Source organism: Cygnus olor, chromosome 3 (genome assembly GCF_009769625.2).
Source record: "Cygnus olor isolate bCygOlo1 chromosome 3, bCygOlo1.pri.v2, whole genome shotgun sequence".
NCBI lineage: Eukaryota > Metazoa > Chordata > Aves > Anseriformes > Anatidae > Cygnus > Cygnus olor.
Window position 1 is genome coordinate 28,780,890 of NC_049171.1, and position 15,459 is coordinate 28,796,348.

Here is a 15,459-nt window from a genome sequence, read left to right on the forward strand (position 1 = left end):
ACATTTCTGCAGTCAGTGTGCAGAGTGCAGATGAACTGAGACATCCATATGATACAAGTCAATTTCAGAGGCAACACAAAGACAAGCCACCCACAAAAAAATCTGGCACTTTGTTAGCATGAATAACTTTACTGCATCTCATCTAAATTCTAGTTCAAAAATCTCTCTGAACTAATATACAGTAAATAGAAAACATCAATAAACATCTTGGGAAATAGTCTTTACTAGATAAAATATGAACCCACTCTCCTTATTCCCATGTATGAAAACACGGAATTCTTAAAGCTCATTTATAATGATTACTATTTTTAACTAGGAAAGTATTAGGCAAAGATATATTTTGCAATTTGGAGTCAGATCTTTAAGACATTTTGGAAAACAGTAAATTAATTAGATCTTCTGCAAATTTGTCTAAGAATTCTGAATTTCAGGGTCATCAATTCTGAATTTCTCAAGTCATCATTCTCATTTAGAAAGGGATATGGGGAAACTGGAGAGGGCTGCAGCAGAAGACAAGCAGGTTTGCCCAGTGTTTAAAGTATGGGACCTATGAGGAAAGGTTTTGTCAGCTAGGTTTGCTTTGTATTAGTACCTGCGGTGAAGGTTTAATAGTTAGAAGGTTAAGTAATAATAACTTCAAGAGCAGTTACAATAATGACAACTGAATTCCTCTCAGTAGTGACAGACGATATAATAAGAGGTGATGGCCAAAAATTATGACTTGGGAGATTCAGATGGGTTATCAAGGGAGAAGGGAGTGGAAATCACTACAGGAGTATTGTTCCTCTGGTACAGGCTGTCCCAAAAAGTTTCTGGAATTTCTGTCCATCCTTACAGGCTTTCAAAACAGCAAGAAAAAAACATGTCTGATCTGTTCTAGTGATATTAGCACAGCTTTCTGCAGGAGGTTTGACTGTGACCTCCAGACATCATTCTCCTTTCCAACCAGCATTGATAAGATTCTCTGAAAATTACCACTTTTCCTTTTGTTTACCAAGCACATAAAGTGTCTTATAGTTAGTATCCCACAAATCTTTCCACTAAGTACTCCAGACATAATGGAAGATTAATTTAGCCTGCCACCCCAAACAGAACATGGTAGAGTAATTCATCATCAGATTGCATCTAAAGCATATAAGTATAGCTATTAGTAAGAGTCAGTTACACAATACAGGGCACTTGGAAGTAAACAGAAACTCCATTTTGCATGTTTGGTATTGAATGCAGTTTTTCGACTTGTTAGAATTGTTAGGCATATATACACTGCCTAACTGCTCTGTGAGCCCCTTTTCAGCACCTGAATATTCTCTCATCAGACGCACAGTGTAAGATATGTTTGGCTAATTTAGGTATCAAAGGAGACAGCACAAATCTCATTAAAATTTCTCATTAGCTGCAATGCTGACCCCCTGAACACACAAACCTCAGTACCAGGATTTGAGGCAGTTTGGCAAAAATAATCCTCCAGGCACTGGCTGTGGAGCTCCAGACAAGCTAAATTTCAGTAAATTATCCACTGCTCTCCCCAGAGCAGCTCAGTAGCTACAGATGCTTCAACAGAAAGACTACTCTACATTAAAAGGAGTAACCAGAGTGAACTCACTGTCATAGCAGTATCCGTGGAGGCAAGGGTTAGAACTGCACTCATTGACATTGATCTCACAGCGTGGACCTGCAAAGCCCTTCACACACTGGCACTGGAATCCAAGGGGAAAAACATCCAAATTCATTTCTTCTATGCACACAGCTCCATTCTCACAGGGATTACTGGCCTCACAAGGCCTAAACTCACAGTTTGAACCTGAAAAGGAAAATAACAAAGCTGTCAGTGTTTAATGAATGAACATATCCCTGCAGCTGCTGCCTATTATGAGCTGTATTTTCTTTAGATCCCTGCTTAAAATTAAGTTGGAAGGTCTTAGAGATACAGATATGTATAGTGCCACGCAGAAGTATTTATTTGCTTTGTAGTATTACAAACAAAAAAGACAATTTGTATGGTATTTTTATATGACATTGGATTTCAAAATCAAAATAGTTATGTGAATATTTTATGCTTTTTTTGTTTATCCTTATCCATTAGATGGCTCAAAAAGTGTACTTAAAAAGAAATAAATTTTGATTTGTAGGTTCCTGTTACTTCTTCCTGATATTGCTATCACAGCTACCATGTAAGTTGTTTATAGTTAACCCCTAATCCTGAACATGAAAGAAATGCAAGTAACCTTATATTATTGTTCAGCTTGCAATTCATGACTGCACAGAAATTATTTTACTGAAATTATGTGTTTTTCTAATAACAAGTGGCTTCCTCCATAGTGTATAAAAATGCCTTATAATACAAAATCTCTCACAGTCTCTTTCTACTCCGTCCTAACAAACACTGTAATGTGTAACAGATTATGTACATTTATCTGGGGTAATCAAGGAATTGTATGATGGTGATCATGGGTCACAGATGCCCTCATCTAAATTCTTAATTTGCAATAGATAGATCAAAAAAGATTAAACGGCCCTTTAAAGTGAGTCTCACTTTGTTAGCACGTAAACAAGACTGGTTCACGTTTTTCAGCAGCAAAACCTCAAAACGCTGAGGGCAGACAGAACAGAGATCAAATGGGATTGTAAAGCTGCCTCCTCTTTCCCTCAGCGCTGCTGACGGCAAGTCTGCTCTTTCAGGCTGTTTCCGACAGAGCTCGGTGACTTTCAGGGCTGCAACCAACTGTGCACAAGCTCCTCTGAGGCCCTGTGGAGCCTCCTTGCCGTTCTGCAGCTGCTGAGGCTGGGCCGTGTCCATGCTGTGCTTACCAGAGGAGTTGTCTGGTGTTTGCTGTCCTTCAGGCCCTCTGCCCACCTCCCCTGAGTCCGTGCTCCAGCTCTGGCTGCCCAGCCATTCCTTCCTCCTCCCCCTCCTTCTTCACTAACCTTGGTGTCTGCAGGGCTGTTTCTCTCATGTTATTTTTCCTCACTCCCCTCTCACACAACTGCTGTGCAGTGTTTCTGGATTCAGGGCCCAGCCGTGCCCTGCAGCAGGGCCACTGGAGCCGTCTGAAACACGGGGCAGCCATGGCGTCTACTCAGAGGAGCCCCACTGCCTCCAGCTGCTGCCGCCTGTGTGCTTGCACCCAATCCATAAGGTAAGCCATATTTTGTGACATGAATAATAGTCCTGAGAATTTTCAATATCTTTTCAGACTCAAGATTTGAGATGGGAATTCCTGACGAGGAATTAACCAGTCAGACTCACATTTATTATATATAGGCTTAGTATTGGCATCAGTCAGCAGAACCCACATATCTCCTCCTTTGCTCATACTGACATTATAGACAAAATTTTGTTGGACTGTTCCCTGTTGGTTGCCTTCCTTTGTTACAGGGATTGCTGATCACATAGTAGCCCACTGGCTGTCAACAGGTCTTCTTCATAATAATGAAACACGTGCTCTCCAAAATGTCAGCAGTATTTTTGGTGAGCTGAATCCTCACTGTAAGGCGAAGTAAGCTAAGGGCTGAAATCTCAAGGCTTCTGATAGCAAAAACAACAAGCAGGAACAGAATTGGGGTAAAAAACAACAACAACAAACAAAATACACATCCCTCTGACCCCAGCAGTGACGCTGACGGAGGAGAAAAAGCATGGCACAAGTTGTTCCTGTCTTTATGCCACCAGTGGTCTCTCCGATGCAGGGTGATTCTGCCACAGGCAGTTGACAATTATGGAATTCACTGAGATTGCATAGCAAATGCTGCCATATGGCACATTGATATTTTGCCCTGAAGTTTTCATCTTTATATCAGGACAGCTTGACATGGGTGACAACCCTGCTGATTCCTAAAGTGCAGTGCACACCCACATGAATAAACTTAACACATGGCTCACAATGGTAAGTGGAACTGTCAGATGATCCAGTAATGCAGTACTTGTTTTTCTTTTGGGTTGATGGAAAAAGCATTAAACAGATTTGCCTGTCCTTTTACATGACAAGTGTTTTGGGAGGTAGACATTTCTGGTAGATAAAGCAAGGTCATGCCACATTGCATCAGTTTTCTGCTACTGTAGTATTCTCCAACGCTGGATACCAACTGCTTTTTGGATGAGAGCATAACAGAATCTTGGTGAACAGTTGGAGAAGAATCAGAAAAGAAACAGTGAGGGTGGATGTCCTAAATGCCATATTACTTACAAATATTTGTCTGGTATAAATAGGACTGTGCACAGATCTGTCATATGAATGCTAATGAATCTATAACCTTTTAACCTCATTATCTTGTGGCCAAGTTTCATGAATTAACTATATATTTTAGAAAATTATTACCTTTTTTTAAAAAACAAACAAACAAAAAAACCTTTCAATATACTCCCAGACCTCTGGCTTCTATGAATGCTTTTTTTTTTTTTTTAATATATGTTTTTTCAAACATTTTGCTGATTCAGTAATATGTCAGGTTTCTTCTGCATTTTCTTTCTATACTGTATGTGCACTAACACTGTGTCCTTAAACAAACAGTAGCCAAACAACCAAAGAGTAGCCGAACAACTTTGGGCTGGTCTCAGTGCCTCTAAGAGACAGTGGTCTTCAAAGATCTATGGATAAAAGTGTAAGTTTCTTACTCAGAAACTCATAATTTATTTTAAGCATCAGGTGAAGTTGCTATCTCAAACACTATTTCTGAGATGATTTTTGGAAATACTTGGAATGTAGCAGGTTCAATGTGAACAGACTCAGACAGTAAGGTACCAAGGTAACCTGCACTTTCATAAACTTATTTTTAACAAATATTGGCATACTTTTATTCTCAAATCCAGTAAGTGATGATAAGTTTTGTTGTTGTTGTTGTTGTTATTTTTTAATGAAAGCCTGAGTAGATGTCTTTCACTGTGCACATTGAGAAAAGGAGCCTTATTCTGTCTTCAGTTCACATTAAATAAATGACAGGCTGCTGTTTGGCCCCCATGAAACTGTCTCTTCTCCAGGCTGAGCAAGACCACCTCCCTCACTGGTAAAAAAAATATCATGAAAATGTCATTGAGTATCTCAGAATTTTCTATGCTGTTGTTACATCATTCAGCAGCAGGATCTCTTTTTTTCTTATCCTTTCTTCAGTTACCAGTAGACCTTTGGATCTCTTTCTTGTTGTCTTTGAGTTGCCTTGCTAGTTTCAACTCCAGCTGTGGTTTAGGTTCCCTAATTCTGTCCCTATATGACTGGATGCCTTCTGGGTAGGTAGCTCACTTTCTGTACATATCCTGTTCTGTTGAAGCTCAGTCAGGAATTCCCCACTTGTCCATTCTTCTGCTTGAGTTCCTGCACATTGGAAAGAACTGTGCTTTGAGTTATCCTTCAGGATAAAACAGTGGGCCCAAGATATATCAGTTTTCCCTTTGGTGCAGCCTCCAATGGGAGCTTGGAAAACAGATCCCTGAACAAACCAGTCAGCTCAATGATGCCCAGGGTCATTATTCTGCTGCTTTCATTTCTCACTTCTCTTAGGATTACGAGCTCCATCATCTCACTGCCACTGTTGCAAAAGCTGTTTTTGATCTTTACATCCCAAACTACCTCTTCCTTATTCAGAAATAGAAAACCCAATAAATTATATCCCATATTTGGCTTGCCCTGTGCTTGTTTCAAAACATTGTCCCCAACATGGTCCAAAAATTTCCAGTCTTGTCACATTGTCTTTCCAGGAAATGTCAGGGTCATAATGTCGCAGTGAGAAATAGGGCCTGTGTTCATGAGGCTTTTTTCCAGTTTCTTGAAGACGGCTTTGTAAACTTTTCTGGATAAAGGTGTCTAGAGCAGTGCAATATTTCTTTAAATGGTTGCCTTCTCATCCTGCCCCACTGAGTTGAGCAGTAAGTACATCACCGTCTCACACTGCTGTAACCATATCTGCTTATACAATATTAATTTTATGTAGTGTTCTAAACAGTTTTTTTTTTCACTGCCTTCTTTTAAGCCACCTTCACCTTAAGCCACTTTAATTGGAAATTCAACCTCTTTTCTTCCCACACAGCCTTGCATTTCCCTGCATGGAAAATCTTTCTCTGCTATGGAAAATCTTTATTTGCCACTGAAGTGGCTAAGATTTCATTCACATTAAACTGGAAGGTTGGAAAAAGAATAAGACAAGAAAATAAGAAGATTCTTTTACCTACTTGGCCTTTTCCCTTGACTCAATTAATTTTAACCTTCAGTGTTGAGAATTAGTAATGTAAAAGACTCTTCCCACATTCAGAAGATTACAAATGTTTATATTATTTTCAATGCAATACTGAAAACCATTCAGCAATAAATAATTGATTAGTTATGCTAATCAATACAAGTAGCAAGAATGCAAGAAAAGAACGTTTGCTGATTTAAAGTAGAATTTTTGGAAAAGGGCATATCCAAACAAAGATTAAAGTTGGATGGTACCAGGCAGTGGTGGTTACGTGTTAGTGAAATGAATGTCCTACTGCTGTTGCTGTCATATCAGCGTTTTCTACAAAGCTGTAATTGTATGGTTAAAGCTATTTGGCTAAATCAAGCAACAAACAGACTACATATGCAATATTTCTTTATTGAAGTAGATTTATGAGAATGACTGCTGCATTTTCTCTTGTTTTAAAATAAAATATTTGCTAAAATATTTCTGTGTAAATATATAAATATTAAATGCATAACTCTAGGTGATTAATTTGAATACATCTATTTTAAACTAAATATTGGAAAGTTCTTACTTGATCTGGTAAGTTTCCGAAATAGTAAGTCTGTGATTTTTGAGAGAAATGAAAGCTATGCCAGGGAAACATAACATAAACTGTCTTCATAAATTTTCTTCTCTCACTAACATATCAGGATTTTTAAATTGGCCATCACACGGTAGAAATGATAATATTCACTAAACACGGTTAGCTGACAAAAAAGAGAAAGCATGTCCAACAGATCAAGTGTGAAAGTTTCAAACCCAGTTCATTAATGAATTAATAAGTTCAGCACAGCTTTCCAATTTTACTTATTTCAATTAGACAAGTTTAACCTTTTTGCTTGTTTAATTCTTGGCTGTATTTTATTGATTACAGGAATAGAATGTCTTTACCTTACTAGAGCATTAAAAATCTCTCCATTAGCATAAGACTGCACAAAACACAAAAGAATATGCACTAGTGATTAAATTACACAGTCAGTTGAAGGAGATTTGTTTTCAGTGGCACAATATATCAAATTAGTATGACTTTATAAGCATAAAATATATATCAAATACTAAATAAGTTATTTGGAAAACACATTGTTTTGTTTTGTTTTGTTTAGGAATGAGAAGCGTATTGCATAATCAGAATGTCATTCTGCTAATATTAATCAGTTGTCTTTTCTAGTGTGTTCGCTTCTACAGTAGGCTCAAAGTATCATAAATGAAAAATGAAAACAGATAATTTCTTGTTGAAAAAGACTGATTTGTTAAGGCTATTATTATAAGTCAAAAACATAATTTAGAAAAATGGCATAGAAAATAAATTACCTGACATAAGTTTTCATTTTCTTATGCAAAACTATTGACCTTTGTTTATTTTTAGTTGCTCAGCATAAACCTGTACATGAAATGTTGTGACGCATACTACAGAATTCTCTTATAATCAGAAATGGCACCACTTCAATGTTGTTATTCTTTGGGGAAAATAATTTAATAAAAAAGCCATTTGCTACAAACATTTTAAGGAATTAAATCTGACAACAGCTTTCAAAGTCAGCATTTTTGCAGTAAAAGTATGGACTGGATCAATGACAAAATGTATCTGATTGCAAACTGCTGGCATGATTATGACAATATAGTGAAAATAAACTATCTGTGGCTAGTTCTAGAACAAGAAGAGTGTCACTTGAATGTCAATTTCCTAAATATCATGTAGTCTAGTACTGGTGTTAAATATGGACTCATGAGGACAGAAAGCTCTGAAGACAAACTGGCATCATTGCCAAATGGTCCACATGGAGGCATAGACGAGGTGAAGAACCAAGCAGGTAGCAGCACCTACCCTTGGGCATTACAGGGTCAGAGGAGGAAGATGCACTGTGAAGTTATGAGGTGAGTGTTACTGCCCTAGTTCTGCTAGCTGCTTTGATCAAAACTGTGATGCTGATCAGATAACTAGAAGATTATTTTATTGGGATCCAGGTCCAGTAACCTTATTACACTGGTATCACTGGATTTCAGTAGCCTTGCTTGAAGTCTGTTCACCATTGCCATGAATTTGATGAAACAGAATGTATATCGTACGAATGGGGTTTACAGCATTTTTCTTATGAAGTAAGAAAACTATACTTGCTTAAAGGATGTCAGGAAGAAAAGAATAAGAAAATCTACGACAGACTAGTTTTGTATGGCTTGTATGTGTACAAGAAATTTTTCAAAAGTTGGTGTTCACTCAGGAATGTTTTTATTTAAATTTATGCTATTTGGTTTGAGCTCAGGCTCAAAATACAGAGAAACCATTTTCTTCAAACTGACAGTAAATTAATTTTGTATATGAAGTAAAAATTAATGAGCTACATGAACCTTTCATGATAAATATGCTTTCTTAGATGTTTTCCATATCTTTTTTTTCTTCTATATTATTATAACATTCTTGCAAGAGCATTAAGTTTCACTCTTTCTGAAACTTTTCAGAAAACATTCCCCTTTTAACAATAGATCTAAAAGACACTTCTATCATTAATTACAACTGTTTTTCCAAGGGTAAATCCAAGTAAACTGAATGCCATTCAATGAAATTAAAAATGTGTTTGGTTATGGGACATAATCCAGCATAAAATGGAACTCTAAGGCTATATAAAAAGCAAATATAAAACAAAATAATCCCCACCTGGAATCTATAAGTAACTTGCTGTTGTTCCCAAAGTTGTTCTTTTGAAACTAATAGATACAATAATTTTAATTTTATTTTACAAAACAGTTTAATCACTCCAGAGAAATCTGTGTTTTGGTTTGCATAAACTTTATACAGCTCCCACCTCGAAAGACTTTCATAAACATATCATAATGTAATGGGAAATCCCAGGAACACTAATGAGAAATAAGTTGGATGCCTAAAATTTGAAGTCCCTGCAAATGTAAAGATTAAATGTCTTAAGGATAAAGATTGAATTGTTTCTATTAAAGTTCAAATCTGTCATTTTCTGTATCTTTGAAAAGTTCAGATGTACCTATATGCTTGTGATTGTTTATCAACTAGCTGCTTAGTTTCATCTACTTTTAGACATAAGGAAACAAAATATAGTACATGTAAATAAAAAAAAACAAACACCAATAATTAAAAAAAAAATCTGGAACCCGATAGGAGGAAAAGAATACCCACAGAAGCATGTATATATTGATATTACCAGAAATTAAGCCAAGCATTACTCTAACATTTTAACAATATGACGTGTTTTCTTTCAGTTCACACTTACAGGAAATCCTTTATTTTCTGTGGAATTCAAATTCTACTTTACATTAAAAGAATGGTTTTGTGATTCTATACATATTCTGTGAAAAGGCATTTTCTGTGAAATCCATGCAAGTTGAACATGGTTTTTAGTATTTGTTTTTTAAAGGAAGAATATTTGCAAAGCAATACTTGGCACTTTTCAGGTAAAGTACATTCCCATAATTGTGTATGATAATGCAAGCCATGGAGCAATGATGGAACAAAGCATAAGATAGATCCACATCACACACTTAAAGTGAAAATCACACAGATGCATATATTGTTCCATACCTGTATAAATTTCTGTAAAAACAGACAAAAACAGGCGTTGAAGATATTATTTGGGTGCATTTTTTTCTTGTAAAAAATGTTACAAGTTTCTAGCTAATAAACAATGAAGATGTAAATCTATATCCACATTTGTGCACTTCAGATTTCAGCATAAAATCATGCTTCATTCTTTCTCAGATAATAAAAACAAGAATGCTACAAAGCAAAACAAATACCAGAAATTTAATTCCTACTGACACATACATAAATGCTTTTCTTTACCTTTTTTGCTACATCAGAACTCAAATGAAATTACTGAAGAATATATAAAAGAATGTACAGGAAGCTAATATTAAACTCAGTTTTTCTTCATGGCCTAGTACCTGTGGAAATAGTTTTTGCATATACTACTGGCCATCTTTAGTTCAGGCAACCAAACCCTTCTGTGTTTCAAGATCCTGTTTTCATTTGCTTAAAATTTGCCAGATTAGCCGGACATTATTTATAACATATGCCAGAATTATTATTTTCTTACTTTGATTTGTGTGTTGGCAGATGTTCCTATACCATATATAGGCTTGCCATGTAGAAACATAAAGCTGAAAACTTTTATTTCACCAACCAAAAAACCCACAAAGCTTGATAAACTTTTTCTGATTAACAGCAATACTCAAAGGTGGCCATGTTTTAAGCCTTTGAAAAACTGTGATTTGCACATACTTTCTGGGAAATAAGGGACAGATACATAGAGATTCTCATTTGCAATGAATATACCTTGTATCATCTACATAACTTAAATCTCCTCCCTGTCACCAAGGTACTCATACAACATTCTCACAACATGACTAATGATATTCAAACCCCTGATCTGCTGTAGATGACTGGATTTACAGAGGCAGTATTCCCAGAGTACTCAGGGCTGTAAAGGCTTAGAAGATATTTCTTGTGGAATGGTGCATCCCAAGGTGCAAACTGAAAGCAGAGCTAAAATTACAACGCTTACCTCACTGAATTTGTATGGACAGAGTTATCAACGAGGGCTTTTAGAGATGCTTTTGGGTTCTTGGCACTGCTCCAGGAGGTACTGGGTCTCCTGCTGATCTTATATTTGCCAGTCCCTTGTGGATGTCTAACATCCACCGCTGGAGTGTCTAAATTGGCTAAGCAAAAGACCTGCTTCCTGACTTGTTTATTTTTGGAGACAGAAACGCCTGAATTTATGTATCTAGATGTCAAGTTTTAGAAACAATAGCAAGATTGCTAGAAATACCAGAAAAATTTCCAAAGAAGTTCTGCAGTGACTTCATATAGGAGAAACAGCAAGTGCCCATTTGTACTGTTTCCCACATCACGTAGCCTTTTTGATCAACCACGACAATCTTTTTCTTTATTGCTTGGAAGTAATACTTATTTTCTAGATCATATACCACGGACTTGGACACTGTGCTTCTCTATCCACAAAAAGCTCCAATATGATAAAAAGTGAATCACATAGCTCTCTGCACCATTTTGTTTTTATTTTTTTTCCCTAAATAAAATTTTCTTTGGCTGCTCAGCATCAAGTGGCAAAAACAGATATGAACTGGTATTGAACAGGAGATATTCTTTTGTGGTATAACACAGATATATATGCTAGAAGGAGCCACAGGTCTTTTTTTTTTTTCTTTTTTTTTTTTCATTTTCTTTTTCTTTTTTTTCATGGGACTTGGCAAAGGAAAGACTGAGATTTGGCCTGTGAGCACTGAAGAAATAATTGCTCCATTATATCTACTCTAGCCTTCATGAGCACTTACATTTCTTACTTATTATCTGCTTTGTAATTAGCTGTTCCCATAATAGAGTGTCCTGTGCTGAAAACTCCATTATTACTCTTGCTTTTCAACAGACTTAAGCATTTTTTTTTTCTGCTGAGTTGCCTTTCTCACTAGTTTACTTTCTTTTGCAACATGTTTAATGGCCAATTACCATTTTTGCTTTAATCTTAATTGCAACACATTTGGAGACATGTGTCATTAAGACTGCAACAAATAAGTAGACATTTCCTCAGAACTGAATTTCAATTTTCCTCTACAATTACATATATTTGATTAAAAAGGTCATACCTATTAGCAGCATCTAGACCAAACACACACAGTGCATTTTTTAAATGAGTCATGTAGTCATTTGGATCAGAGGATAATTCTCTTTGCTCTATTAAAAACATACTAAGGAGCTTTTTGCTTTGTTTTATTTTATTTCATTTTATTATTATTATTTTTTTTTTGTTAAGGAAAAAAGAAATATTAATGTCAACTATTACAGGGGTATCACATATCAAATATACAATCTTAACCTGAAAGGGGCATTTTTATACTTTCGTTCTTGCTGAGCTGTCCTTGCAAATAGAAGACTGGCTTAGTATATGGGCCCCAGAAATGTTGGCAAAGTTGTTTGGGTCACCTTTTCCTTAAATCCCAGTGTAGAAAATGGGGGAAATTTGCAATTTTGTTGTGGGAATGCAAGATCTGTTCTCAGCTTCCAAACCTGTGTAAGAATAAAGTGCTCTGTTGAGATTGATATTATTTTCTGTAAAAATGAGCTAGTCTGAAAGCTGTAGTGGGGTCACCTTTTGCATGCTAAGGATGTTGAAAAGACACATGCCTGATACAGGGTATTCCCTCTTTGCTACACTTTCAGCAAAGACTGATGTCTAATAGTTATGACCAACTACACTGATGTGGCTGTGTAATACTTTAAAATGTTGGCAGTTCAAAGCTGGGAGCAGTGAACTTGCATTTATATCTATGGACCTAGCTGTTAGAAGGATATTAGAATTTGCTGCAAGGTTCTTGTAGAACACCAAAACCACTTAGGGCACCAGTGTATCTGAATACGGATGAAATGGCTAATGACGGGGCTGAAGCATCTGGAGGTACCTTGAAAGTAAATATGTAATACTAGAACAATTCAACAGGGTAAGAAAGATTCACCTACTATGTAATTGGCCCATTTTACCAAGAAGTAGTAAATCAATGTTTACCAGTGGAGCATCTGACAACCTCTTCTGCTTGAATATCTTTGAACAATCGATGAACTGTGAGCATTCCTCGCCTCTCCTTCATACAGCTGAGTAAGATCTAGGTAAAATCTATATACTGATGTGCCTCTAAAGCTTTAAGATATGAGAAGACTTTAAAATTATGAAAGCAAAATAAAGCTGCAGGAATCCAAAAAGACGATTCTGATTTTGCCACCACAGATGGAAGAGTATAATGGGAATGTTTCATCCATATAACAAAATAAATAGCTTAAGACAAGAAAGGTACTTTGCTAACTTACAATGGAGACCAGCAAAGGACCAGAAAAAATGGTAGTTTTGAGGTTTGGAAAAATATTGTTCAATTCCTTAGCATAAGAGAATGAGGAGTCTTTCTCTTTTTCACTGAAAAGTAAAGGACATGTTGATTTGAAAACATGATTTTTATTAGCTTGTGCTTCATATACTAATATACTAGTAATATACTAATAAACTACTAATATACATATACTAGCTTGTGCTACATAAATTAAATACTTTCAGGTCTGCATTTAGCATGCTTCCACATGTAGATACAATTATAATATAGATAGATATTTTATATACAGATAGAATATGACAATGGTAGCTATATAATTTACTAGTTGCACTATTCTTGAATCGTGTTTGAATTTTTAATGGAACAAAACAGTATTTTCTTATAGAGACATGGGAGCTTTTACTCTACCTTCCATGAGACCGTTAGTACCCTTAAATGAGATGCGGCCTCACAATATGTTGCTCACACACTCTGCTCCCTTCTGAAGCACTTAATATCAATTCTATAATAACTGTGATTCTATTATAGAAAGGCTACAATCGTACAATCAATATCATAATAGAAAAGTTATTATAATAACTCCCCAGCTAGGATACTACAATGGAATCAAGCTCATAAGAGGACTGAGAGGCCTGCTTAACACTGTGATAGATAAATTACTGCCAAAGACTATCAGTGATAAAGTATTGGCCAGAACTGTAGCTAAATACACTTCTGAGCGATCTGTCTCCTGTTGCTAACATTAAAATCTTTGATTTGTCCTGCAGCTAAATCAAGTTTTATCTTTCTACCTGCTCCCAGTTCCAATAGTAGAGGATGCAGCAGAAAAACAGCTTATCTTGTTTCTTAACTTCAGCATAACTTCAGAATGCCCTTCAAAAAAAACCCTCCTATGTACATGACTAAGTGTTGTACCTCAGATATGACAGAAAATGGGTGGGAGAGGAGACATTTTAGAAATATTTGCAGGGACTAACATATTAGAACTGAACAGAAGCAGTTATACCAGATATGTACTTAGGTTAAATCTCTGTATGAAAAGAACATTATACTACAGTAGATGTAAGTGGCAGTGCGGTAAACAGCCCTCCAGGATGTTCTGTCATATCTGGAATTTCTGTATTTCTTCAGTTTTCTTTCGAAAAATGCATATAGATGGACTGCTAGTAGCCTCAAGCTGTGTTCAGCAGAACATTTGGAAAACATGAAACAGCAATTTCAGTGGCAGTAATTCCAATGAAATATTAGAATATATAGAAAGATCAGTGATCTACACTAGCTGTGGGAAAATCCTCTGCCAGGTGAACATTGATGGAGAGGGGTGTATTAGTTCTGTCATTGTTACAGTTACAGCAACTTCTCCAGTGCTGACCATGCATTGATTTTATCACAGAACTTGGGTTTTCCAAAGTGGTTTGTGACCACAGGAAAACATCCTGCTCACATCAAGCTTGTACAGTTAATTTGCACAGCCTGGACTGTCAGACATTTGAAGAAAATTCCAGGTATGTACCACTGCCCAAGCATCATTGTTCTTAAAAGATTTGGATGTCTTCCAGTGTTCTATAGAAGCGAGTGGAATGAGCTAAAATATTTTGTCAAAGTAGACAAATCCATGCTTTAAAAAGCATGCAAGAATAATATATATGTATATTATATAGTGTAGTATAGTATACAATAGTATTTTAATGAATTTTATGATGAATTTTCATACTCACCTGAGACTAATGTGAAATTCATTAAAATCTGAAAGTGTATATTCAGGACATCAAAAAAGTTTGCAGCACAGAAATGAGAAGTAGCTATGCTTGCCCTCAGAAGAATAGGAAATGGAAAAAAAGCAATAATAATAATAATAATAATAATAAAAATCTGTTCTCTTTTTAGCAAGAGGAAATGAAGTGAAAGAAAAAGAAAAAGGAAAAAGGAAAAATAAAAACTTTCTTCTTGCAATTTAGCATAGTCTTTTTTTTCACAATAAATAAGGTTAGTAAGGGAAATCAGGGAGAAATAAATGTATGCAAACCACTATCTATAGATTGAATCCATTTCTATATTAATCTGAAAGGCTACCTTCTGTATGAATGCACCTGGAATGTCCAAATCATGCTCTGAATTCCTTAATTCTATGTTCTGTATAGTAGAGGGTTGCTGAACACATTCTGAAGTGGTGTATGTTCTTCTCTATAGTGCTGCATACCCTTTAAATCTGATTTTGTAACTGAAGAACAAAATCTTTACAATGTATTAGGTATATACAACTTCAAGTTTCTTTCCAAGTAAATGACAGTATTCGTAACACAGCATGTATGCTTTGAGAAAACACTGAGAAAAACAGATCAAGAACTTCTGTGAAAATATTCAAAACTAGAACAGATATTTCTATATTACTTTTATCGTGTATTT

The 15,459-nt window shown here is 35.9% G+C and overlaps 1 protein-coding gene across 1 annotated transcript in view; it reads right to left on the reverse strand.

Annotated features, from left to right (window-relative positions):
* Positions 1-15,459, reverse strand: part of EYS (eyes shut homolog) — an 856,207-nt gene that overhangs the window by 569,341 nt on the left and 271,407 nt on the right. The window contains exon 18 of the mRNA XM_040553008.1: positions 1,604-1,801. Within this exon, the coding sequence (XP_040408942.1) occupies positions 1,604-1,801 (198 nt within the window). The remainder of the gene's footprint in view (positions 1-1,603; positions 1,802-15,459) is intronic.